Source organism: Pholis gunnellus, assembly GCF_910591455.1.
Source record: "Pholis gunnellus genome assembly, chromosome: 12".
Lineage (NCBI taxonomy): Eukaryota > Metazoa > Chordata > Actinopteri > Perciformes > Pholidae > Pholis > Pholis gunnellus.
Window position 1 is genome coordinate 21,073,328 of NC_136539.1, and position 27,827 is coordinate 21,101,154.

At 43.4% G+C, this 27,827-nt stretch overlaps 1 protein-coding gene across 3 annotated transcripts; it reads left to right on the top strand.

Annotated features, from left to right (window-relative positions):
• On the top strand, positions 1-27,415 carry ankrd44 (ankyrin repeat domain 44). Of its 3 annotated transcripts, none has more exons than XM_079169895.1 (28): positions 1-417; positions 6,812-6,895; positions 8,573-8,651; positions 9,691-9,761; positions 11,053-11,253; positions 11,806-11,893; positions 12,625-12,767; positions 13,088-13,300; positions 13,853-13,931; positions 14,020-14,134; positions 14,236-14,318; positions 16,399-16,507; positions 17,525-17,593; positions 17,737-17,877; positions 18,113-18,178; positions 18,507-18,618; positions 18,937-19,008; positions 19,753-19,954; positions 20,394-20,481; positions 20,580-20,697; positions 20,884-21,106; positions 21,267-21,354; positions 21,610-21,693; positions 21,961-22,106; positions 22,201-22,283; positions 22,461-22,543; positions 22,691-22,782; positions 23,869-27,415. In XM_079169895.1, the coding sequence occupies exons 1-28, from the start codon at positions 391-393 to the stop codon at positions 24,129-24,131; spliced, it is 3,222 nt and encodes a 1,073-aa protein (XP_079026021.1). In that variant the 5' UTR covers positions 1-390; the 3' UTR covers positions 24,132-27,415. The 3 variants fall into 3 exon arrangements, with proteins under 3 accessions (XP_079026021.1, XP_079026019.1, XP_079026020.1); XM_079169893.1 differs by having other exon boundaries at positions 16,444-16,507; XM_079169894.1 differs by having other exon boundaries at positions 16,444-16,507; positions 23,966-24,125.
• Positions 27,416-27,827: the final 412 nt, after the last annotated feature.

Genomic DNA, 27,827 nt, shown 5'->3' on the forward strand with positions numbered 1-27,827 from the left:
GAGAGAGAGATCCTCCGCTACAAGCCGAGTTCAGCCTGGCTGCCTCTCCGGGAGGCTTGTGTGGCTTCTGCAGAACCGGGTTGAGGAGGGGAGCCTTCTGTGGATGGTGTATGGCCTCGGAGAGACGCCTGGGAGCCCCGTGCACCACCACCAGCAGCAGCAGCGGCCATACATGTGGATTGTTTTGGGTCAAACCGTTCCTGCTTCACCCCTCCACCTCCTCCTCCGAGCGGCCGCTTCGGCTCGGCAGCGTTCGCCGCAGATAGCGTGAGGGGAGCCGGCCTTCGTCTACCACATCACCCGCTGCGAGGAGAAGCCGCTACGAGCTGCACCGTGCATGGTGCTGCGGGGTCGGAGGGAGTGGATGAACCAGCCGGAGCTGACCCAGAGATGGCTGTCCTCAAACTGGCCGACCAGGTAGACCTGCTAGCTGTTAGCTTAGCATCTTAAACAGGCATCACCGTTTGACGCTTCACCCCACAGCTGTTTGCTATAAGAATTATATATATTTATACATTATTTAATGTCTTTGTGTCGCCACTTTGGGGTCAGCTGAGATAAAATGTGTTTTTCCTCCTGCAGACCGAACACAGAATACATTCATAAAGCTGCACAAACGTTTAATATCCAGATTTTTTTTTTTTTATTGCTTTTGTCGGTAGAATTCGGTGTTCCGTTAAAATTAGGACAGCCCACTTCACTCACACTTCCTGCTCGGTCTCCTTCCGCAAAGCATCAGAGCTGCGAACTGCAAATATCCTCCATAAAGAAGATTCATCTGCAGCTAAAAGCACATTCGTGGGCTGCTGCACAAATGTGCACAAATGTGCGACAGACCTCTAAATGCATAACAAGAAAACTATTTCTGATAAGATTCAAATCCAAGGAGACATTTTAGAGAAACTATCTCACCTCAAGGTCTATTTAGTAGCTGCTCTGGAGCTTTTGATTTGGTCACATGATGCTCCTCAGCTGATTTTGAATCACATTGTCACACTAACATGAACAAGAAGTCTTCAAAGTGTCACAACGTTGCTTCGATTTAAACATCTCTGTCGTGTGACATGGTGAAATCTCCACAGTGTTACTAAATGCATCTTATCGCAAAGATTGTTGAGTCAGAGTCAATACTGTGAAGCTCACATATCTGAGATTAGATTTAGTGCAGGGCTGCAGCTAACGATTGTTCCCATTCTGCAATAATTCATTTATATATATATATTTATATTTTCCTCTCAAATCAATGAATTGCTTAGTTGACAAAATATCAGAAAATAGTGAGAAATTGACAAATTGTTGCAGCTTTAATTTGCTGTGTCATGCCATGACTTTTAGCTTTGGTGATGTACAGTAATGGAGGAAGTACTCATGCTTTATTCAAGTAAAAGTACTTGTATCACACCGTGAAAATACTCCACTACAAGTACATGACTGCATTTAAAACCTTACAAAGTATGTATCAGCCGAATGTACTTAAAGTGAAGTACTCACAGTGCAGGAAAGTGTTCCCTGTCAGTGTTTTACTATCATATCTGATGTTTCTGGGTTAATATTACTGCTGCATTAATGTGCATGTTGCATTTTAACTCCGTTATATACTGCTGGTTAGTTTAATCTACATCAAAGCATCATATTCTATAAGCTATAACAGTTTTCAGCTTTGTGACGATGCATTTTCCAGCTGATCCAAGAGACTTTTTAAAGAGTTTATTAATATTAAGAAGTCGGAGGAACTTAAAGGAAACACTTCATCCTTCAGTTCATCACGAATATTCAACACCAACTCATCTGGAGATACGAGGTTTTCACTGGACAGGAATCTGTTAAGCAACTAAAGCTGTCAGACAAATGTAGTGGAGTAAAAAGTACTATATTTGCCTCTGAGGTGTAGTGAAGTAAAAGTATAAAGTTGCGTAGAATGGAAGTACTAAAGTAAAGTATAAGTACCTCATAGTTGCACTGAAGTGCAGTACTTGAGCATCCGAAGAGAGAGAGAGAGAGGAGTGAAATGAAAATCAAACGTGCTGGTAGATCGTCGTATCAGATCTGTCGTTAACTTCAAGGGAGGGAAGAACGGTCTTTTCATTATGTAACGCAGAACTTTGGGACTTCCTGTTGTTTTCAGACAACATGATGATGATGATGATAACTTGATGAACTCAGCTCAGTGGCTTATAGATTTATGTTTTCATCATGTGCTGACGAAGAGATGGTCACATGAAAATCTGCTGTTTTTATGCTCAGCTGGTTACTGTGGCAGATGTAAAGGTCTCAATGGGTTTTGTGCAGCTCTGATGTCTTCAGTCTTTTATATATAAACACAAACTGCTGACGTGTTTTTGTTAAGTACATTTACTGCCGTACTGTACTTTACTACTTTAAACTTCTACTCCACAACATTTAAATATATCTGCATCAACTAATAAGTGATGATGTATTCAAGTTTTCTCTCAATATAAGTGTGTATCTAGTACTGTGTGTAACATAATGAATACAAATACAATATATACAAGAAAGAAAATGACGTAGAAAATATGTTAAATAAAATATTAAATACAGTCGTAAATATAATGCAGATGATATAATATAACAGATTAAACTGCTTAGTAGCATATAGAGTAATAAGAATGAGCTCCACCTTCACCAGCTGCAGCATTAAAGTGATAAACACATTAATGCATCAGTAATTATAATACGGTGATATAGAATATAAACTCTCAAATGTTTATCCCATACTGCTTAATGAGTGCTTTTGGTACTTTAAGTGTATTTTGATGGTAACACTTTTGTAATTTTGTAATAGTTTGAATGCAGGATCGAGTATTTCTACACTGTAGTATTGATGCTACTTTTACGTAAGTAAACGATCTGAGTACTTCTACCACTGATTTTCTCTTATATGGAAATACTATATATAGATATACAGTATATAAAATGTATACTGTATACTTTTTGGGGTAGAAACATCATTTTTCCACCAAACAGAACACACAGGAAGCACAGGAAGTTGTTGACTTTTGACTTTCTGCACGCGAGTGTGTCTCTGTAGTGGATGTGTCAGATTTCCTGTGTTTTTTCCTCCTTCATCCTGGTTTTTGACTTTGCTTTTTCTTTATTGTCTCCTGTGTCGGCAGGTGACACATTCAGTTTGAGAGGGAGGCTGAGGGGAATAATAACGGTCAGAAATAGTGGTTGTATCACTTCACTGTTTAGGAGGACATCAGAAGTGTGTCGTTGACCCCGAGGGGAAGGAGACGAGCCAGTTAGAGGCCTCGGTCACCCCAGGAGGTGTGTGTGTGTGTGTGTGTGTGTGCTCTGGACTTAACGTTTATGTGTTGCAGGTTAGCCTGTGTGTGTTTGTAATGAAAACAGAGGTGATCTGATGGAGGAAGTTTGTGTCGGATAAAAAAGAAAGAGAGAATGGAAGATGGGAGAGGAAATCTGTCTGTTCTTCTAGGTCCTGATTCAGTTCCTTAAAGAACAGGATCTCACAGTGGTCACTCAGAGACCCCCCAAAATAATGATCACGACCCCCACAACTCCCAGACATTCCCGTGCACTACCAATCATGTAGAGCTTTAATAGCCAAACACAAAAGAACAATAGCCTAACAACCATACATATTGTATTGTCGTAATCAGCTCGAGTTAAATAAAATCGGTCATCGTTTTTCATCGTTTTTCTGAAGGGACTCTGGTGCTCGGTCGCACTACCACTCTCGTCCACAGGGACCGCCAAAATCAACACACAATTAAAGTTCCTCGTAGTAGCTTTAATTAAGTACAATTTTTCAAAACTTGTACTTTACAGGAGTATTGGTATTCGTGCTACTTTATACTTTAGTTCAGATGAAATTAGTGAATTTATTCAATAAAATGAATGATAAGATTCAGCCCCATGCGTGTCTAACACAATCATTTTCAAACGGTCCATTATTACCAGAAGTTAGCTCATGACATGCTAACTTTTAGCTGTGGAAGTAATGTTGGTACAAATATACTTTATAACTTTTGTTCTGTGTTTTAGTCGTAAAGGCTAGTAATTAAGCTTTCATTACTGTCATATTATTAATTATTATGCTAAGTGCTCAACCCTTAAATATACCAGCCCCACGCATATTTCTGTTATGTCTTTGGTTGATCGTTGACAACTTTTAACGCCAAAACAAATACTGGCTGATGTGTCAAGATTCGTATTCTTCTTAAATATTTACCGGCCTTGGGGAAAAACCCCGCTGTTGGTCGGTGTCTAGGTGCTGGTATGTGTTCGAGGAAATGTTCTCATTCATGCTCACTGTCCCTAAATCTCCTTCCTTTCCTGTGCCAGCACCAGCCTCCCCGAGTCCCCCTGGTGATCACAGACTCAGCACTGTGACGAGGGACCGCTGCCAGCTGAGCTTTAGTGCGTATGGACGTGAATGTGTGTTTGTGAGTGCATGTGGAGCGCTTAGAAAAAGAAAGGCATAGCTAAAGAGGCCATATGCTGCCAAGCATTGGCTGCTTATTTAAAGGCACAGCCCCCACTTTTCTGCTCTCCAGCTGGGGCCTCTTTCACGGCTCTCTCTACCCTGAATGTGTCCTTCCTCCAGCCAGTAAACACTGATTAGACCTCCATCACGACTTCACAGCTTTCAACTTGTCAGATTTTTTTTATTGTCGTTATACGAAACAGGATTGCACAATGAGATGTAGTAGTCGTCCATTGCTTCACACACACAAAACGTATAAACAGATGGTCAAGTATTTAAATTGGAATAGAAGATAAACAATAAAAGTAGCACTAAAGGTAGAAACAAAGGAACAATGAAGTATTATCTAAAATGGAATATATACAGTTACTCAGCGGTGGAATGAAAACGAAGTACATTTATTTTGAGGTACTTTCATTTTATGCTTCTTTATATTTATATTTTGCTCCATCTCAGAGAAAAATATATACAGTGAGCCATGAATTACAAATGTGATGTTTGTCCATTTAAAAGATCATTTTGCAAGTCTATATATTTAGACCGATACCAGCCGCAACATGAAAGTGATCAACTCCTTCACTACATTCCAAACATCTCCTGCCTGCCCTCATGCTTACCTGGCTGATCTGTGATGTGATGATGTGGCTTTACACCAGAATCCAAAGCAAAGGGAGGAGTGAAAAAAAACAAATAGCTGAGACGAGGAAGTGGTGTCACGTCGTTCATACTTTTTTTTTTCTTTTGAAAGCAGAAGTGAAACGCTCCTCTGTGGTTCCCCTCTCTCTCTTGTTTCTGAGAAGGAGAGGCTGTGCAACAGGAAGTGAGGCAGGAGGCACACAGGAAGTGAAGTGAGGCTTATCTCTTTTAGATCTGACTCATCAGTGACATATCGAACCTGCAGCCTTCATGTTGGCCTCAAACACTCCCCAGTGATTTATATTCTGCTGTATTATACTACGTTTCACCTTTTTATGTCCCGTACTGTATCACACTATACTGCACAACATTTACTGTGTTATGTTAATGTCTCATACATTTGTATTGCATTGCATACTGTATTTAATTTCCATATTAATACAGACAAACACTAAGGATTGTAACTCATTCATATTATTAATCATATTATACATTTATTATATGATTGTAAACTTACTATCAATCATATCACGACACTGTCACTTTTGCCTAATTATTATGTATTTAATTGCCCATGTATAGTTTTTATTTTTACTTCTATTCTATTTATTTTTTAATATACCTCTGAACTATTTATTTTGTACTTCTATATCAGAAGATTTTGCTAAAAAAATCTTATTTTCCTGAACAATATGTAAAGTGTATACTTATAAATACCCAATATTATAATAATGTAAACCTATACACAATAATACAGTTGATATCGTTATTTATTTTAGTTTTATTTGACAGCATTTCCCTCCTGAGATGTGGTGGAGTAGAAGTAGGAAGTGGCATGAAAAGAAAAATTAGCCTTCGTACAAATACCTCACATTTGTATGAAGGCTAAGTGCAGTACTTGAGTAAACGCACTTGCATTCCATCACGGCGGACATGTTGTTGGCTTCCCTCATGTTGCACTGAAGGCTTTAAAAAAAAATATTTTACCCACGCTTTCTTCTGTTCCTGTAAAACCTACAGCATACTGCTGATTGACACTGATAGCTGCTCTGTGTGTGTGTGTGTGTGTGTGTGTGTGTGTGTGTGTGTGTGTGTGTGTGTGTGTGTGTGTGTGTGTGTGTGTGTGTGTGTGTGTGTGTGTGTGTGTGTGTGTGTGTGTGTGTGTGTGTGTGTGTGTGTGTGTGTGTTCAGGGCCTCTATTTACCTCCTATCTGTAATCTGGTAAAGAAAATAAGGGCTTTAGAGACATGACCTCCACCCAGTACCCTTCATTATAGCCTTTTGTCTGCGCAGACATTTTATTTGTTTGATTTGCATCTACAAAGTGTCTTCTACAGCGACAGATTCTCTGCACACATCTTGGTCCGATCTTATTATAAGCAGCGGGTAACTGTAAAGAAATTAAAGAACATTTTTGTATACAGTTTGTAGGAGGCTGCAGTCTTGAAGAAGCTCCAGCTTTTGTAAACACTGCAGCTTAAAGTCAAGCAGCTGCTCCTACACACACACACACACACACACACACACACACACACACACACACACACACACACACAGTGATATACCGTGGGAAGCATCCCTAACACGTCGTTTCGTCACGTCTCCTCACTCTGATGAGTGTTTAAGTCGACCGCGTGTATTTATGCACGTCTGACATGTTTGCGGCGTCCGGTCATGTGTTGACTGTTCTCTCCTCTCTCCCCTCAGCCTCCTCTCATCCAGGCGATCTTCAGTGGAGACCCTGAAGAGATCCGTATGCTCATATACAAGTCCGAAGACATCAATGCTCTGGTGAGGACGCGAACACGCACACACGGTGGTGTTGGATATAATACGAGTCTTTTAAAAACCCACACAGTTCCACCAATATCACATTTAAAGGAGACACATTCAGGTTCATTCTTGTATTTTGGGTTTCTACTGGAGTTACAGGTTTACATGCTTTAATGTTCATAAAACACATTCTTCTGAATGTAACTGTATTCACTTTCTGGCTGAAACGCTCCGTTTTAGTGCCTGTCTCTTTAAGCCCCCCCCCTCCGGAAAAAGTCCAGTCTGCTCTGATTGGTCAGCGTTTTTCCTGGCTGTGTCATCATCGCAGCGTCACTGCAGCCGGGGACTCACTGTGTGTGTGTGTGTGTGTGTGTGTTTGGGTGTGTGGACTACAGGCGTGAAGCCAAGGCAGAAGTGCTTTACTCTTGCACACTTCTGCAAGTTCACTGATTGCACAAAACCAAGATGGCGATGTCCAAAATGCCAAACTCAAGGCTTCAAAACCGTAGACCACAAACCAGTCTGTGACGTCTCGACGTTTACAGCGTTTTGATGCTTTCACTTTACTTATGAAGCATCTAGATCTGCTTTATAAGAAAAGAAATTCACTTTTCTTTATAAAAATGTTTGGTAAACCAAAATTATGAGACAATGAGCGTCGTATAAATCATTATGAGATCATTTCTCTGCCACAACTGTACAATTGTATGTGATTTTACCAATAGCTGCATGTATTTATACCGTTTTTATGGCCATAACTCAACGTAATGTTCTGTACTACACTCTAATATTTATAGACAGGAATTATTGTTCCCTAAAACTCTGCAAATCCAGATCGACATGCAGATTAAAAACCCTGTTTCCTGTTTGTATCCCTGCAAAAAAAAAATCAGCTAAAAAAAAAATAAAACCCCGGCTCAGCGGCAGTCGTCTTCAGGCCCCACTTCCTGTTGCAGCCTGCACCCAGGGGTGAGGGACGAAGGGCCATAGGTCACGAGACAGTGAAGCCAAAGTTCAGAGCGCGTCTTTATTTACGACATGTGGACAGAGATGCGTAACACATGTCTGTGCCCGGGCAGCACAGGATGGGGGCTCTCCGCCAGTATTCGGTCTCCCACGTCAGCGTCGTTGTAGACGTGTTTCTGTTGGAGAGGCTGCACTCGGCCGAGTCACGTGGACATGTGTGGGGGGGGGCTGGTCTTGAGCTGACTGAGAGAGACAATGGATGCGTTCAAACTGATGTGACTGTGACTGACCCTCAGCTCATCATCTGTGAACTGGTGTCATGGTGGACTCAGAAATTTTATTTGTTTGTGGCCCAATGTACAAGATAAAGTAATAAAGTAAACTATTGGCAACCCAACATGCTAGAAAAACTTTCTGATGCTTGTGCTCCACTTCATGGAGCTTTTTATTCTTCGTCTGAGGGGCAGGGGAGCTCCAGCTCTTATTGGGGACAAAGTGTTGCTTTGGTTGCTTATCATATTATAAAGATGTGCTAACGTGCACAGCCCCACTCTTAAACCACAGGATGCACTATACTGTTTCTGTTTTGTCTTGTGAAGCATCGATGGACAAGGCCACAACTGCATTTCAATGATGAATAAATGATCCTTGAATCCTTGAATCCTTGAAACTCCACTGTACCTTTTTTGCAATATTACAAGCACCCACTGACCCTCTTCCTCCCTTCAGGATGCAGAGAAGCGCACCCCGCTGCATGCAGCCGCCTTCCTGGGCGATGCCGAGATCACAGAGCTCCTCATCCTCTCTGGTAAAATGCCGCCTCTACTTCCTCCTCTCGTTTCTCTCTCTCGCTGAGCTCCCGCCTCTCTGTCAGCTCGTCTTGTTTCCATGCATGCAAATCTGACTAAATTCTCGATCTTGATGAATTTGAATAACGTTAAGTGACAGATAGGAGATAGGACAGGATGGTGATTGATAGAAACAATCAGAATCTTCCTGGACACATTGGGAGTAATGGTGGTGGTGGTTTGTTGCACAATCGTACCTCTGAAAGACAGAATGACATTTTAGGAATGGCATGGATTGAACTATAGAGGCATAAAGGCGGGACATGAGAGAAACGTCTTTCACCAAATGCGTCGATGCGTTTGACTTCCCCATTCCGCCTGTAGCACTTCACCTCTAGGCCTCTGGCTCCTACAGAGGAAGTAAACATTTAAAAACAGCTCAGGAACATAAAGTCTTACATTTAATGTGGTTCGGATTAATACACATTTGATGTAATACTGATACACTACAGAGCCAGCGTTCATTTACCATCTACACTTGAAATGATGAAGACGCTTGTGAAGGACAAGGTGGCACGACATGTAAACCATATTTTGGTGTTCATTTTTTTACCTCCAGTGCCAACTGTGTGTCTCATTGATGTGTTAATGTCTTTATTTTATTCACATATATTCTCTGGAACAACAATGGAGCTTAGCGGCACAAAGGAATACGATATATCAGGCTTTGATACACGGAGAACACCTGTTGTTGCTTTTGTTTTCTTCATGGGATTAATTGACAATAAAGGGACATCGATCTTAAATTTAGTATCATAAGTCTTATAAAGAACAAAGTGTTTCAACCCTTGGAGCGCCAGTCATACAGGCTTTCTGATGTGTCAGCAGTTACTGTTTCACTAATTCTTCAGTAATGTTATTGCATTCTGTTCTTTTTCTCTCACTCTATTTGACATTAAAAAGGTCTTAAAATGTTAGGCGATGAAACTGCCAGGACTGTGTGTTTCCTACCGACTGCTAACATGCTAACATGTATGTTCCCCCCGTGTGCTTCTGCAGGGGCTCGGGTCAACGCCAAAGACAACATGTGGCTCACCCCCCTCCATCGCGCCGTGGCTTCTCGGAGCGAGGTGACCGCACACACACACACACACACACACACACACACACACACACACACCTACTGATTCCCCATCCTTTCCTCTTCCCAAAACCACAACAAGACCAGATCCTCGCTGGGGCCACAGGTGTCGAGGAGCTAAGCTGCACCTCGTGGTATTTACCTGAAAACATGCCGTCGTGCACGCTCATCATTTCTCGGCCTCTCCAGCGAGAGCTCGCACGCTATTCTCAGCCCACGTCGGGACGACTTTGCCTTGGCAGGCGTCAAGAATGTTGGTCGGAGCAGTTAATCAGCGCCCATCGCTCCCAGCGCCCAAACTAGTAATTCAGCATGGCTGGAATGGCTGGAGGAGGAATTTTAGAGGTGTGAAGGAGGTTTCTTACCCGTCCAGGGCCTTTTACGAGTTAGTTTGCTTTGTAGGAACATATGAAGTAGTTTAAGACTCTCTGACGTCATTACTTTCTTCATTAATTCATTCACATAACTGTCATTTACATGTTTTAGCAAAGTTGCAGTGTTTGCTCTGGAGAATGTTCAATCCGTTGTTTGATATTTTACACTTTGGTTAATATATGACACGAGTTACCGAAGTAATTTACAGCCTATTGCTTCCTTCATAACGTTGAATACTTGTTATACTGCAGTATGATTTAAAAGACCTTAAAGTAAATTGATATTTAATGTAGTAAAACATAGGAGCAGTAATTTAAGTCTGTGTGTTTGACAGTATAATAGCAGGTTTCCTGTTCCCTCAGAATTAATAGGACATAATAAAACACTTTCTCTTGTATTCATTGGCTCTGCCTCACTAATTGATTAGGTTCCCCATTAATCTCTTTTTGTCCTTATCTTTACTCACAAGTCAATCACAATAGCCCGGCAATTCATTTATAATAGTTCATAAATAGCTAAATGTTCTGTTTTTGTTTAGCCAGCTGATTAAGTTAGTTTTTTCTGCAGATTAAAGAATAATAACAGTAAATTAATTCACTTATTTTTCACATTGATACAGTCTCTGTGATGGATTTATTTGCAGCTGTCCTAATGTCGCCGATGTTTTAAGTCTTTAATAATACACATTTACATTTTCACTTATTTTTCTTCCAGTTGTTGCTTCTTGTAGTCTCAAGATTTGTGTCAGTTTGTCAATGAAGAAGATTTAAAGACGTTCTAACTGCTGTGTAGCTGTGACTTTAAATACATCAAGAACAAATAACACAAAGAACTTGTATACAAGAAGCACATAAAGAGTTATTAATCAGACATTCTTCTCACTCTCGGACACTCTTCTTCGTCAGGAGGCGGTGAGAGTTTTGATCCGCCACTCGGCCGACGTGAACGCGCGGGACAAGAACTGGCAGACGCCGCTGCACGTCGCCGCGGCCAACAACGCGCTGCGCTGCGCCGAGGTCATCATCCCGCTGCTGAGTAGCGTCAACGTGTCGGACCGCGGCGGACGCACCGCGCTGCACCACGCCGCCCTCAACGGCCACACCGAGGTACTGCAGATGCTCGCCGACTGTCGGTAAAATGAAGTAATCCTCTGCAGCGCTGAATCCGCTTCCCTCCTTCAGCGTGTTTGGTGCACTTCACCAACAGGCAGGCCGTGATGTAACCGGCCTTTGTGCTATTTCGGTGAGATAGTTTGGTTTAAAGGAAACAGGTGGGCGGCTGCAGCTGTGTCATCGGGGTTATTAAGTGGGTTGTTCATTTTGAAACGCTCCTTTTCTTACATTCACAAATATGCTGAGATCTAAAATTAACAATGAGAGGCGGCAGATTTCTGAAAGCCAAACTGAATGAACGGCTTCTTCTATGTCTCTCCAGAGTGTTTATGCAACAACCGAGCCAAGTGATGAGACGCATTTACATTGCTGTTATATAAAGACCATCACACACACACACACACACACACACACACACACACACACACACACACACACACACACACACACACACACACACACACACACACACACACACACACACACACATATAAACACAAATGCATATATCTTATCTTACCCACTACTCCCCCCCCCCTGTGTCAGATGGTAAACCTCCTCCTCGCTAAAGGGGCCAACATCAACGCCTTCGATAAGAAAGATGGCCGCGCGCTGCACTGGGCAGCTTTCATGGGTAAGAGAGTTTGTTCATGACGTCTCACACACCATGTCTTTTATTTTCTGGAAGTAGATCGTTGTAAAAATTAATCAGTGGCTCATTCTGAGTCAGCTAACAGTCGAAGGCGCTATTCATTAGGAAACAAGACATAACGCTCTTTAAAGTTATTACGACGGAACAAAACAAAGTGTGTAAACTGGTGTGACAAAGCTTTATTTTTATGTATCCGTCAGTACTCGTGCCCTAATAAAAAATATATATATTTATGGTACACATCTAAGACAATTTAAGATTTGTTTTTTGACTAAATAAAGGTTACCAATTTTATATTTTGAGTCAATTAACGGATCAGTTGATTGTCAGATTTATAATATTTTTGCTGCTTCTCTGTTGTGTTTTATTGTCAATTCAATTATTTGGTGTTTTGGGCTTTTTGTCAAACATATCAAGCGACTCAAAGACGCCACCATGGGCTCTGGAAAACTGTAGTGACACAATAAAACAAAAAAACAAACGCTGCATAGAGTTAATGATGAATGAATGAATATATATATATATATATATATATATAAAAAAAAGATGTAGTTCGTAATCAGTTGCGAAAGTATACATATAAGTCTTTTGTCTGTTACAAAAAGCAAAAACAGTGTGTTTATCGCTTGAGTGTTTCTTCTGGTCCATAAACGCCTTCTTCTAACAGCTGATTCCTCTTTCTGGGCCCCTGTGCTCTGGTGCGCCCCCTGCAGGTCATCTGGATGTGGCGTGTCTGCTGGTGAGTCAGGGAGCCGAGATCAGCTGTAAGGACAAACGGGGATACACTCCCCTCCACACGGCCGCCTCCAGCGGGAAGATCGCTGTGGTCAAACACCTGCTGAACCTGACGGTGGAGGTCAGGACACACACACACACACACACACACACACACACACACACACACACACACACACACACACACACACACGGTTGTCTTTCTATACTGGTGAGGACCTGCATTGACTTGCATTCCCTAAATGGCCTTACTTTCGAAAATGTCCTGACTCCCAATGTCTTCACTCAAGTTGGTCCGTACAACTCATTCTCCATTTTTTTAACTAGCACTTAATACATCCTCATTCACAAACTCGCATGTACACACTGTACGCACAACACACACACACACACACACATAATAACGGGTCTTGTTGTTTTTTTTTGTTTCCCTGAAAACAGATAGATGAGAGCAATGCGTTTGGGAACACGGCCCTCCACGTGGCCTGTTTTAACGGCCAGGACGCCGTCGTCAGCGAGCTGATCGATTACGGCGCCAACGTCAGCCAGGCCAACAACAAGGGCTTCACCCCGCTGCACTTTGCCGCCGCCTCCACACACGGAGCGCTCTGTCTGGAGTTCCTGGTCAACAACGGGGCGGACGTCAACGTGCAGGTACGCCGGCCGAACGATGAGTCGGACACGCGTCCGGTTACGGGAGAAACATTAGCATTCGTTTGGAGTCGTGTTTGTGTCCTTTTGATCACGATCTTTTAGCTCTGTTTTCAGATTCAGAACTACTGTTTTTGTTCTCTACCAACTCCTTAATGCAGCTAAAGAGACATATTTCCCTCAGGAGTCGGTTAAGATCAAAACGGAGCTAAAACAAGAGTATTAACCAGACTAAGGTTGCTTTGTGTGGTCTTGTAAATGGACAACTGGTTGCTGTACTTTCGCCACTTTCTAAGGGGATTATGTCATTGTTGTGGCTTGTTGCACTGCCCCCAAGTTGCCAAAAAATCAATTACATGCTAAGGGTTAGCACGTGGACATGATAACATTAGCTTGTTAAATTGTTAAAAATGTGTTTGACATGATTTTGTAAGAAGTAGGACCATAATTGAGATTAGGAATATGACCCACAGGGGCTTTATTAATATTGCTTGTGTTTCTCAAACACATTGAAATCTGAGATCTGTTGTTTTATTTCTCCTCCACCGTCTTCAGAGTCGTGACGGGAAGAGTCCTCTTCACATGACGGCGGTTCACGGACGCTTCACTCGCTCCCAGACGCTCATCCAGAACGGTGAGACCTCCTCGTGCTCGTGTTCGTCTCTTACAGTCTGCATATTCTCTCCATAGATGATACGAATAAAATTAACATTTTACTTCAGGCGGGGAGATCGACAGCGTGGACAAGGACGGCAACACGCCTCTCCACATCGCTGCCCGCTATGGTCACGAACTCCTCATCAACACGCTCATCACAAGCGGAGCAGACTGCACAAGGTTTGTTTGTTCTCCTATTGAGACGTTTTGCGTTTTTATTATTATTTCAACGACACGGTATTTGGTAAAAAAGAGACTATTGTTTCCATCTCCCTCCAAAGGCGAGGAGTCCACGACATGTTCCCTCTCCACCTGGCTGCCTTGAACGCTCACTCTGACTGCTGCAGGAAGCTGCTGTCCTCAGGTGAACTAGTAGAAAGTGGATTTAGTTTGTTAATCAAATCTGCAACTTTTAGCTTGAGTCGTTACTAAAACGAGCATTCTGACACTGGACTGCCTCAACTTTGATCGGTGTTCAATTCTTGTGTGTTTTTAGCAGAATACGCTAAAAAATAATCTTCATGAAGGTCCAAATTCAAAGAGTGTAAACGTTTGTCTCTATTCTAAAACAATAACCATTTAAACAGTATGCTTTTATTTTAAATATTTATCGAGTTAAAGATAGCAGTTATTTCTGAGAGCTCTTGAATCATCATTTGCATATCTGCTAAATAACATCTTTTATCTTCGAGTGTAGTTTTTTTTCCGTGGGCTGGTTGTTTTTCTTGCTCCCAGTGGTGAACTCCTCCTGAAGCACACATATTCAGCTCGGGCCAAATTCAAGTCACAATGCTGCAGAAACAAGGCCTCTCTGAGTCTAATTACTCACTGATGGGACCACTCTGCCTCCGGGGGAAAGAAGAGTGCATTCTGTTGAGTTCTCCTCTTAGCGGTTGATATCTTGTTTGCATCTGAAAGTTTACTTGTCGCTTTTTTGGCAACGAAATAATTTGTCTTTCCACTCATCCCGTGTAATTTGTCGGTTTCTGACTGAGGGGGAAATGAGATTAACATTAAAGAAATGTGAAGCAGGAATGGCAGAAAGACGACGATCCTTTTCGGGCGCTTGGTGTCCGGAGGCGTGGAGCAGGGACGAAACTCCTCATGTGGCTCTGCTGAGTCGCTGCATTGAAACCAACAAAGGAGTCATTTACATGTGCTTGAGCCGTGTGCAGCTGCAGCGTTGCTGTCTGGTCAGGACTGCTGTGAGCAGGAGCGGTGCTGAGCTTTTGTATTTGTTGCATTCACTTGTTGCAGCTAAATCAGGAACTAAAAGTCTCTTTTTACATCTGAAGCACCGTGAAGGATTAGGCGAATTCTGCGGCACAAGACGACAACACATCGTCATCCTGTTGTTCTTTGTAATGTTTCAATACATTCATGTGGTTGATACTTTTATCCAAAGAGACAAAAACTGTAGCACGCTAGATGCTTAGATTTATTTATTCTCTAAAGAAATCAGATGTCAGACACAGCATGCGTTGTGGGGTTGCAGTCTGAAAGTTGCGGGTTTGAGTTTTGGATGTTTTGTGTGCAGACATGCCAAGCGCCCGTCTGCAAAGTATGGAAGCTCTGCTCACTGTTTCTGGTTGTTCTCATGATTCAGCACGTAAACCACATTGAAACAATTATCAAACTAGAAGAGCACCCGGAGAGCGCAGAACTCCTCCAAGGCTGTTGGCATAAGTGAAGGAGAATGCTCGTATCCGCCCCGTGATTCGGATGCGCTCCAAAATTGAATTAGTTCTTCCTTGGTAATAAAAAAAGAAGCACTCTTAGGTTTAACTTCCCATCCCTAGTCCTTATTCTGTTGACCACCAGTGCTTATTATGTGGATGAAAGCTTTAGACTAGTTTAGCAACCTCTAGGCTTGTGTTTGGTTCAGCAGACTTCACAGTAATAGTTCTTGGCCCCTCACAGAGTCCTCCGTCAGGAGCAGGGAGGCGTTCCTTTAGTGCAGGAACTGTGAGGAACACAACCGAATCCAAGATCTTGCAGTTGAAAAATTGTTGTCAGTAAGAAGGTTTCAGGTTGCTTTCAGATAGATGTTTTGAGGCCATTGCTATTGTGTGAGAAATACTTTGCACATTACATTTCTTATTCCTCAATTCCTAAAAATGTCGACGGGTTCCCTTGAAAAAGAGTGCTGAAAACAGGGGTTGTGCTACTGAACATGTTGTGCTTTCTCTCTCTGATTCCTTCCTCCTTCTTGTATAAGACATATCCTCTTTATCTCTCGCTCTCTCTGTGTAACATGTAGCCCACAGATATTGTACGTGTTTTCCCGTATGCATGGCCAGCATCATGCACTCTCACCTCACCCCACCTTCCCACCCGTCTGTCGCACTTACACCTGTCTTTCTCTCCACCTCCTCCTCTTCCTGTCTCCCTGTCCCTCTGTCTCCCTGTTGTGGCTGCTGCTGTGTGTTGTCTGCCCTCTTCAGGCCGGAGGTTTAGCATAATGTGTAACGACTCGGTCCTGTCTGCAGGCTTCCAGATAGACACTCCTGACAGCATGGGGAGGACCTGCCTGCACGCCGCCGCCGCCGGAGGGTGAGCCACGCCGTTTGTTACACGTGAAAGGTTTAAGGACGCCTTAAAGGATAATTCTGGGTTTATTACAAACATCTCGTATCAACATCTGTGAACTCAGCAGCATGCACAAGCAGTGAGATGATCAGACGAGTCGCACACACTTTATTCAGATCATCTAAACCAGATGAAAAAAAGAGCAAATTTATGCATAAATGAGAGTTTCTGTTCATCTTTACTCACATTTCCACATCACCTTTAATATCTTGAATAGGTAAACCAGACATTTCCGTGTTTGATAAATCACAGCTTTGTTTAATGCATGTGTTATTAAAAACATATACAAATGTTAAATACTTTCTAAATGAGACCAAATAAATGCATTTAGATGGAAAGGCTCTTGTTTTGTTCCTCTCACCAGTAAAACAAACCGAATGTACGCTTCTTATTAGATTCAATGTTCTAAGTAGGCCACAGTTATCAGAACAATAGGAATCATCATGTGGTTTAAAGGTGTGCTGCAGATATTAGTGTTAAATAAAAGGCAATGGAAGCAGTCTTTGGAAATGACTGATATGAACCACTTCATTTGAGTAAGCTCTCCTGAAATTGCACAGAAAAACTGAGCAAGCACAACTACGGCAAGTCGGAAGTTTCCTTTCACCTTCGTTTTGGCCTCAACCTGAACTCATCCAGACTTCCTCAACTGACTTCTTCTTAATGAAGTTACCATATTCTCATATCTCTGCAAATACAACGCTAATGTTACCCTTAGATGCAATGAGAATAAAACAGATATATTAAACCCGAATCATCCTTTCACTATCCGTTCATCAAATCAACATTTATTCCTTCCTTTGGTTTTTTTAAAGATCAAATTGAGTTGTTTTAAAGCTTAAATGTGCGACTTTTACATGTAAATATAGATGATAGGTATAGATGGGGAAAAACGTTTCAAGTCATAGTAACAAAGAAGTATATATATTGATCTATATATGTCTGAATGGTCTTCCTGTAGTGATTGTTCTCTCTCTGCAGTAATGTGGAGTGTGTCAAGCTGCTCCTGAGCAGCGGTGGAGACCACAACAGGAGAGATAAGTGCGGCAGGTAAGAGAGCCCAGCCTTTCAACCGCCACATGGGGGAGTAAAGTCTGCATGTCCTTTAGGTTTTAGAATCGGTATAAAGTACATCCTTATATTGGTGCGTCTGAATATGTTTATTTGTTTCCTGTCCTCCTGTTATTTCCCAGAACCCCCCTGCACTACGCGGCCGCCAGCCGTCACTATCCGTGTCTGGAGACTCTGGTCGCTTGCGGCACCGCCGTCAACGCCACGGACCAGTGGGGGCGCTCCGCCCTGCACTACGCCGCTGCCTCGGACCTGGACAGGAGGTGAGGCCGGCCGATCTTCACCGGTTCTGTTTTTAATATTATCGATGTGGAGAGGAGGTGGCTGTTACCACATATAGAAACCTGACTGCACAAGAGTCAGATTGGCTGCACCACAGTTTAGGTATCCACTTACTTATTACAGCTTTATCCTCTTTTATCTCACCGTCTCTCCTCCCTCCCTCCCCCGTCCCTCCCCCGTCCCTCCCCCGTCCCTCCCTCCCCCGTCCCTCCCCAGGCGTCGTGTGGCTCTGGAGCCGGAGAGTGAAGGCGTTCAGGCGGAGAGGGAGAAAGAAGCAGCGCTGTAAGTCCACACCAAGAAATACATTCTGACCTAAAGTTGAGCAACTTTTGAGTAAAAAAAGTGACAAAAATATATCAAAAAGTATTGTAACAAAAAGCTGGATACGTAGTAAAAACTTTTTTTTATTATTCTTTCTATTTGTTTATAATATTTAAATATTCCAAAGAGAAACAATCATCTCCTTTATCATAATTCCAACAATCATCCTTTTTTTTAAATGGAGGCTTTACTCACAGCTGTAGGAGATATGAAGCGGTGTGTTCCTGTTCAGTCACATGTTTGCTGTGTTGGTGTCTTGAATGACAACTGCAGATGTTTTGTGTTCCAGATGTTTGGAGTTCCTGCTCCAGAGCGGAGCCACGGCCTCTCTGAAGGACAAACAGGGCTACAGTCCCGTCCACTATGCTGCAGCGTACGGACACAGGCACTGTCTGGAGCTGGTCAGTACGCGCACACGCACACGCACACACACACACACACACACACACACACACACACACGCACACACGCACACACGCACACACAGGGAGGAAATGGTTGTAAGTTGACTCGAGGCGTTTTCTCCATCTGTTGGCTGATCGTATTTTCTCTGCACGCTCGGAAACGACATTCCAGTTTTCTGGTTTCTCTCATTGTCAAAAATTCACAAAATGCATAAAGTATGATTCCGTTATTTGAGTTTTAGTTAAGGTATGAAGTATATCTTGTGTTTGAGTGGACCGTCGGTGGGTTTACGTTGATGTGTGTCGTTGTGACAGCTGCTGGACAGAGACGACAGTCACCAAGACGACCCAGAATCTCCGAACGCTCGGAGCCCGCTGCACCTCGCCGTGAGACACACACACACACACACACACACACACACACACACACACACACACACACACACACACACACACACACACACACACACACACACACACACACACACACACACACACACACACACAGTCTAATAGTACTGATACAATACCTGAGTTTTGGTACCAAAACAATACTTCTTTCACACTTCTTCTCTAACAAAATTTGAAAAAGTTCCTAAATGTTGTGCAGGAAACACAACAAGTGACCAAATGAACTAAACTCAAAACGTCTGTGTGCTTACTATTAAAAACAAAAAGCTTGATTTTATTATTTAAAGGAGAAACAAGCGTCACAAGTGTTCCCATAAAATCTCTAAATTTACAAATTTAGTTTAACACAGAAGTTGAACTGGAACTTTGAGTCTTAAACTGGCAAAATGATGATTTAAATAATCTGATCAGAGAATAAGAAAACAAGACTACGATAATAAGATGGAACAATAAGATCCAAGAGTTGTAATGAACAGGAATTATCTTTTTGTGATTCCTCATTTGTGAGAATATTCACCAAATATTTCACAGAACATCATCACAGTGGCTCAATGTCAAATATTATTCGTTAAAAGTTAGTTTGTTTTAGGTCGAATTACTTCTGATTTGAAATCAACGTTAACATGCGGCCAAATAAATAACACATTATATTTGTCTTCGTGGTGTATTTTGGGGTTTTTTCCCAACGCGACACGTTTTAAAGCGCCTGTGTGTCTGCAGGCGTACCACGGCCACGCTCAGGCCCTGGAGGTGCTGCTGCAGGGGGAGCGGGAGGTTGACCAGGGGGACGAGGCGGGGAGGACCCCTCTGGCCCTGGCGGCCCTCCGGGGCCACGCCGAGTGCGTTCACACCCTCCTCGGCCAGGGGGCGTCGCCGCGCTCCACCGACACCCAGTACGGACGCAACCCGGTCCACCTGGCAGGTGGGTTCAGTCTCAGTCTCACCACATTCAGCACATTTTAAACAACAATATGCTTCCAGCTTTATTTTACGTGTGTGTGTGTGTGTGTGTGTGTGTGTGTGTGTGTGTGTGTGTGTGTGTGTGTGTGTGTGTGTGTGTGTGTGTGTGTGTGTGTGTGTGTGTGTGTGTGTGTGTGTGTGTGTGTGTGTGTGTGTGTGTGTGTGTGTGTGTGTGAAAAGACTCCTGTAGCAACATAAGAGTGATAACTGCTCATATCTCTGCATAAGAGCAGGTTATATGTTGTATTTGTTTCTATTAATCACACTACTCACACTAGGATTATTTCCTACTTTCTGCAGTGGTGACGCAGTGACACCATCTGATCGGATTTGTCATCTAACTGACTATTAATAAACATTTCTGTCTCTCTGTTTGTCGTTCCCTCTCCGGCTTCCTGCAGTGATGAACGGTCATACGACGTGTGTGCGCCTCCTGCTGGATGAATCGGACAGTGCAGACCTGGTGGATGCTGCCGACTCTCAGGGACAGTGAGTAGTTTTCGTTTATCTTTCCCTCCCATTCAAGTTTTTTGTTCTGTTCCAGTTTTTTTTAAATATTATTTTGAATGTGCCGTCCTCCTCTGCAGGACTCCTCTGATGCTGGCGGTGGCGGGAGGTCACGTGGACGCCGTGTCGCTGCTGCTGGAGCGAGAAGCCAACGTGAACCTGGCGAGCTACCACGGCCTCACGGCGCTGCACCTCGGGGTGAGGATCCTCTCTCTTCCTCTTCCTCTCCTTTGTGCAGACATGAGTGTTCCACCTGAACTATTACAGACTGTATGAGTGTTTGATTAGAATCAATTGGTGTCTTTCAATGCACATGTGCACATCTGGACACTGATGTTTCTTCAGCTTGGTTCTGACTTAAAGCCCCTTTGTCTCCTCGCCCAGCTGCTGTGTGGTCAGGAGGAGTGCATCCAGTGTCTGTTGGAGCAGGAGGCCTCGATTTTGCTCGGCGACTCTCGAGGTCGAACCGCCATCCACCTGGCCGCCGCCCGAGGTCACGCCTCGTGGCTGTGCGAGCTGTTGAGCATCGCCTGCTCCGAGCCGCCGTCCCTCCCCCCGCTGAGAGACCACAGCGGGTACACGCCGCTGCACTGGGCCTGCTACTACGGTCCGTTCACACGGACGCTTCAGTCTGCACGCGACTGCTTTCAATCATTCTTTATTTATTATTCTTTATCTGAATGATTTCTCAATGATTCGTTGTGTGTGTGTGTGTGTGTGTGTGTGTGTGTGTGTGTGTGTGTGTGTGTGTGTGTGTGTGTCTGCAGGTCATGAGGGGTGTGTGGAGGTTCTGCTGGAGCAGAAGGGCTGTCGCTGTATTGATGGGAACCCGTTCACGCCTCTGCACTGTGCTGTGTACGTCAATAATAGTTATGATTACAGCTCAGAAAGTTAAAACGATAAAGAGCTGCTTCATAAAATTTTCATCAACCTTTTATTTTCAGTATTTATAAGAAATCTTGAAATGTTGCTCTAAGCATCATTAAATATCCTCTGGATGTAGAATATGCAGCAGCAGCTCGAGCACATTGAACACGTTTAAAAAGGTTCCTTCATTTCTCACATCCTGACTCATCAGCCCGCTGATCCCGTTTGTGTTTGAACTCTCAGGGTGAACGATCACGAGCCTTGTGCATCGCTGCTGCTGGAGGCCATGGGGTCGGACATCGCTGGCTGCAAAGACGCTAAGGACAGGTAAAGGCGTGTGTGCAGCGGTGCAATGTAACTAAGTGCATTTACTCAAGTACTGTATTTAAACCACAGGATATAAAGGAGTTAACATCAGATATATAGTAAAACACTGACAGGGAACATTTTACTGCACTATGAGTACTTTTATTCTTCATACTTAAAGTATATTTTGCTGATAATACTCTGGTTTGAATGCAGGATTTTCACAGCGTGGTATTAGTACTTTTACTTCAGTAAGAGATCTTCCTCTCCTCTCCTCATCTCCTGCAGGACTCCGCTTCACGCCGCAGCGTTCTCGGGTCACGTTGACTGCGTCCAGCTGCTCCTGTCCCACGATGCACCTGTGGACTCTGCGGACCAATCGGGTCGCAATGCAATGATGATGGCGGCTGAGAAGGGCAGAGCCGGAGCTCTCGGTACGGAGATGTATTACTTTGCTCGTGGCCTCAACACTGTAGTGTCCTACGTTGTTGATTTCTTTCTTAACTTTTGGCTCCGATTGTGTCTCAGAGGTGCTGTTGACCAGCACCAGCTCCAACCTCAGTCTGACGGACAAAGACGGCAACACCTCCCTGCATCTAGCCTGCAGTAATGTAAGTGGCCACACGGGGCTCCGCCCTCGATCTTAGTTATTGTTTCTCTTGATATGAGTGTCTCCAAACCCCCCCTGCCCTCATGCATCATCACCGATCACACAGCTAATGTCAGTTAAATATCAGAAAGTATGAATGAATGTTTAGTCTCGGTTTGATCTGACGTCCTCTCTTTAGGGAAAGGAAGACTGTGTGATGTTGATCCTGGAGAAGCTGTCTGACACGGCGCTTATAAACGCCACGAATGCAGCGCTGCAAACGTGAGTATCTGGAAACCTCTGTTACTGACAAAAAGAAGCACCTTTTCACTCTTTATGCAGTTAACTCTCCGCACAAAATGAGGGATTTGAGGCACAAAAGAAATGTTCCTATTTTCTGTTAATACTTCTGTTAAAATCTTCTGTTAGTCCTCTCCACCTGGCGGCTCGTAGCGGTCTGAAGAAGGCGGTCCAGGAGCTGCTGTCCCGAGGAGCCAACGTTCAGACGGTGGATGAGAACGGTAGGACGTGAATCTGGTCTGGAACCTGACCCCCCCCCCCCCCCCTCCCCGTGCACTTTTTAGGCCCTAGCTGCATGCAGTGGTCATTTGGTCAGCATGGATGTTTTCCTGCGTTCCAGCATGAACTTGACTAATGAATGATTTTAATATGATTTTTCTATGGGCGCTGCAAATTAATCTGTCTTTTAAAAGGGGGTTCCCACTGATCGTGCACGTTAATGTGTAAAATAGTTCAAACAGTGGGTCTTAAAGGGTTTAAAGTGTTCTCAGTGGACGTGTGGAGAATAAAGTATTTTAAAAATCGGACTATAAAAGGCATGAAGACGAAGATGTTTTACTTCCTGGATGACAGTGGGAACCCTGATTTAAACTGTATACAATGCTTCTTTGCTTTTTATTGGATGTATGATTTGTTGTTGAGTGATACATGTCAGCTTTGGTTGTTCCTGTGTGCTCTGTGTACCCTCCCTCTTGTCTGTGTACCCTCCCTCTTGTCTGTGTACCCTCCCTCTTGACTGTGTACCCTCCTTCTTGACTGTGTACCCTCCCTCCTTCTGTCTGTGTACCCTCCCTCTTGTCTGTGTACCCTCCCTCTTGTCTGTGTACTCTCCCTCTTGTCTGTGTACCCTCCCTCTTGTCTGTGTACCCTCCTTCTTGACTGTGTACCCTCCCTCCTTCTGTCTGTGTACCCTCCCTCTTGTCTGTGTACCCTCCCTCTTGTCTGTGTACCCTCCCTCTTGTCTGTGTACCCTCCCTCTTGTCTGTGTACCCTCCCTCTTGTCTGTGTACCCTCCCTCTTGACTGTGTACCCTCCCTCTTGTCTGTGTACCCTCCCTCTTGACTGTGTACCCTCCTTCTTGACTGTGTACCCTCCCTCCTTGTCTGTGTACCCTCCCTCTTGTCTGTGTACCCTCCCTCTTGTCTGTGTACCCTCCCTCATTTCTGTGTACTTTGTCAGCTGGCTGAACACTAATGGAATGCTGCTCCGTCCCTCCTTTGTCTCCTGCTCCCGTTTCTGCTTCGCCTTCCTTGCTTCCTCCCCGTCTACCTCTCCCTCTCCCTCCCTCTCTTTTTTTCCTCTCTCAGGTCTGACGCCTGCTCTGGCTTGCGCTCCTAGCAGAGAGGTGGCTGACTGTCTGGCTCTCATTCTGGCTACCATGATGCCTTTCTGCTCCCCTTGCAGCTCCGGGGCTCCCTCCCCAGGCTCCCTGCTGAGGCAGCTGCCCCACCACCAGGGGGGTAAAGTCCCGGGCACCGGCCCCCGGGGGCCACGCAGCCCCAGGAACCCCTCCGGACCCTCGAGCGAGGGAACCACCGAGAACGACTCGGAGGACTCGGAAACCTTCTGACCCCTCCGAACCGACTCCCTACCCTCCTACCTCGAGCTGTGCACCTGAACACGTGACCTTTCCTCCCCTCCAGGGCCGATGCAGTGTTTTAGACTGTGGAGTGCACTCTTGAGGGAGACGGGTAGAGACTTGGTCGTGACACAGCTCAGATGTTTTGCAGTGTCTGTATCTTGTACAGAATCGCCCTCCTGTGTGACACCAGGCTGAAAGGCCTACAAAGCGCTTTTTTCTTAGTGCCCATATTTCCAAAAAACAATGAGCGGAGCAGCCGCACTGCCCCGGACTGACTACTGCAGCGAGTTGCTCCACGAAGAAGAAGAAGAAGAAGAATCCGATCTGGACCAGTTCTGGTACGGGTCTGCATGCTTGTGTTAACTCACACCACGGTTTGTTCTTTCTACTCACGGGTGCTTAAATCCAAACGGACCTCGGTACTTTAGTCTCTGCATGGCAAAGCAACTCGCCTCTGAGACTTGTCTTAAAAAAAAAGAAGAAGCCATTTTTAACCGTTTGTACAAAATGTAATAGGCCATTAAGACAGCTAAGTGTCATTCTAACCTTTTTTTTTTTAATGATCTTAGGCTTGTTGTTGTACCAAATATTTGACTTCCACACAGAAATAATGAACATACTGATGAACCGGTACATAGAGCGTGCTTATTTTAAAACCGTTAACAAAACAACTGAAGCACAAAATTTGGATGTTGCTTTTAGGTTTTGATGAACTGTTGCTGGAATGTGAATAAGATGTTTTAGTAGTTTTTAAATATTCATCACAATAATTAGAATACGACACACTGGGTACATCTCGATTCCCTCGGTTGCATCATTTCTCTCATTTGCACGAGGAGAGATTCAGGAAAGGATGCGAGACATTTCTACTAGCAGCATTTTGTTAATATTGTGTCTGTAAATTCATTAATAAATAATTTGAGTCACAATTAGAATGTCTTGTATTTAAAAAAATCTCCGAGTACCGAGAGTTATATCTCAAATTGAAATATAGTTGTAAAAGGAGAACAGTCGGCTCCGTTATTTGTGCCGGAGCAGAAATAAGTACATTTGAGCTTCATGTTGTTGAAGAGAGGAGCGAGGAACCATCGAATAACGGGATTGGGATGTACCCACTGATTGAAACACAGGGTTTTGTGCAGAAGGCTGAGATGTTTGCATTGTATCCTGTGACCTAGAGCGGCCTCCTGCACCGTTTTGACTCCACGTCCCCGTCCCCCCCCCAGCCCAGACTCTCCACAACGACCACATTTCTCCAGCTCTGTTAGGTCTCCCTCACTTCGTTGTGGTATTTATTATCTATTACATGATGGTACAAAGACTACCAGCACTTAACATGTAAAATAACACAGGGCCTTGACCACTGTCTCCCCCCCTCCTCACCTCTTGTTTGTCTACCTACCAGCTATGTGCCATCGTCTCAAACGTGTCCAGTGCCTTGATGTTGATTCAATTTCTTTCATAACGAATCTTTAGTTTGTAGATTCTAATACTCTTAAAGAATCCGCTCACCTAAATAACTGAACCCTGGTGGTGTGGAGCCGTGCGGGTTTGTCCGGGTTTTCAGATATTTGCAGAAAATTTGCAGAAAAGATTTCCCAGATTCAGTGATCGAAAGCTCCAGAAGAGCTAAATGAGCCGCTGTAAAGGATTACATTTAAAACTCTCATGAACTAACATGGACACAAAGTCCTTTAAGTGCAAGAAAACTCAAACATCCTCAATTTCATAACAGTTGGGATAACTTCCCTCTGCTGAAGAAGTTCATGTGATGTGATTGAAAGCTCCAGAATAGCCACTAAATGGACCGTGTAGTGACGATGTTTTGTCGCAGTTATTTGGAAAAAATCGCCGGAGCTCACTGTGCACGTTGCTTTTTAAAGAATGTTTTACTACAGCTGAAGGTATTAGTCGATTTGTCAATCAACAGAAAATAAACCGGCAACTGTTTTTAAAAATATATTAATATTTAAAGTAATATTTTTATGCAAAAATGGTAAAAATTCACAACTTCTCAAATGTGAATATTTGCGTTTTTTCCTTCATTAAACTAAATCTCTTTGGGTTTTGGACTGATTTGAATATCTACTAATATATTTTACGTTTTGTTGCTATTTTCAAATAAATGTAATTTTCTAAAGCGGGTAATCGACATGTTCAGGTCTGTGGAGTATTCAGGACATCGTTGTCGTTTAAAGACGGATCGGTTTTGGAGTTTTGATTCATTTTTAATTCTCGTGAGCAGCAAACATCGAGCACAGAGGCAGAAATCTCAAAACCCGGACGAATACAAACCAAAACCACTCGCACGACCATCTGCCACTAGACGCCAAATGATTATTTGCAATTTTTGGGTGAAATGATTCTTTAATAAGTCGAGCTTAATGCGGGCGGTTATGTTGCATTGAACGACAGTTTGAGAGGGAACTCTGCATGAGGGAGCGGTATGCAGGCCTGGTTTAGTTAGTTTGTGTCTCACTCCGCTGTTTCTCTCCTCGAGCTCCGCTGATGTTCTATGTTCTTCTCGTCAACAAACCCCTGAAGACCAAAACCATCGATGTGCAAATCTGTTCATCAATACTTAGTTCAAAAGTCACAAATGATCTACTTTGACCTACTAGTTTTTAGCAAAAGTCGCTCAAACAGAGGCTCACTGATGTGTTTTAATAGTTTTTGGACATAAATGAAGCTCTTCAGCACAGAGGAGGAGATCTGAGGTTTTTATAATACTCTTGTCTTTTCATGGGCTTTGTAGACGATAAGAAAATGATAGAATATCTCCAGACTTACTCTTTAAGTTGTGTGTGTGTGTGTGTGTGTGTGTGTGTGTGTGTGTGTTAGCGTTAGGTACTGATATGAAATTGATTCTGTACATTATGTCGATGTTGAGCACGTAAAGCTTCGTATGAAAACAAATCATCACAGAGGACTTTCAAAGTGACGTCTCCATTCTGAAGTGTGTGTCGGCGTCATCGTTCCAGACTGAAAGCTGTGCATATTAATGAGCTGATTTTAAATCCAGAACCCTTTTTAGCTGCAGTTAGATTGAAATGGAGACGGCCGATAAGCACACACACACACGTTAAGAAGCTCAGTGTTTTTCTGTCTGCCAGTATTATTATTATTATTATTATTCTAACAGGAAATGAGCTTCACCAGTCCTGACAATCGCTACGGTCACGTGTCTGATGATTTTCATGCCAGTTCCTGGTGCAGTACGACATGCTGAGGGCTGTTTGTCAGCTACCCGTTGTTTTATAAAAATTGTACAATTATAAAAAAAAAGAAGTTTGAAGTTACTGTGGTTTTATTTTTCTCTTTTAGGTGATTAGTTTCATTCTTCAGTGTAAAAAAGTCAAGTGTGGAAGTTAAATTAGCTGATTTACCTCTATGACGTATTTCAACATACAATACTATGACTTTTATGAATTACTTTTTATGACATACTATGACTAAGTATACTATGACTTTTTAAAGATTACTTTATACCATACAATCATTTCTTTATGTCATACTGTTTAAGCTGAACTCTGACCCTCCATGTGAACGTCACAGCAGAACTTCAGACTCAGACTTGGTGACGTTTTCATATTATTTCCACCCAGAACAACGGCTGCTTCCCTCATATTTTCGCACCGTTCTCTGTGAACGCCAGAGATGGTTGTGCGTGAAAATCCCGGTAGA

Excerpts from the sequence above, each read along its gene's own strand:
- ankrd44 (XM_079169895.1), top strand. The coding sequence starts at position 391 with ATGGCTGTCCTCAAACTGGCCGACCAG. Across the intron at positions 13,301-13,852 it reads GGGCGGACGTCAACGTGCAG|AGTCGTGACGGGAAGAGTCC; the intron begins GTACGCCGGCCG and ends CACCGTCTTCAG. Across the intron at positions 16,508-17,524 it reads CACGCCGCCGCCGCCGGAGG|TAATGTGGAGTGTGTCAAGC; the intron begins GTGAGCCACGCC and ends CTCTCTCTGCAG.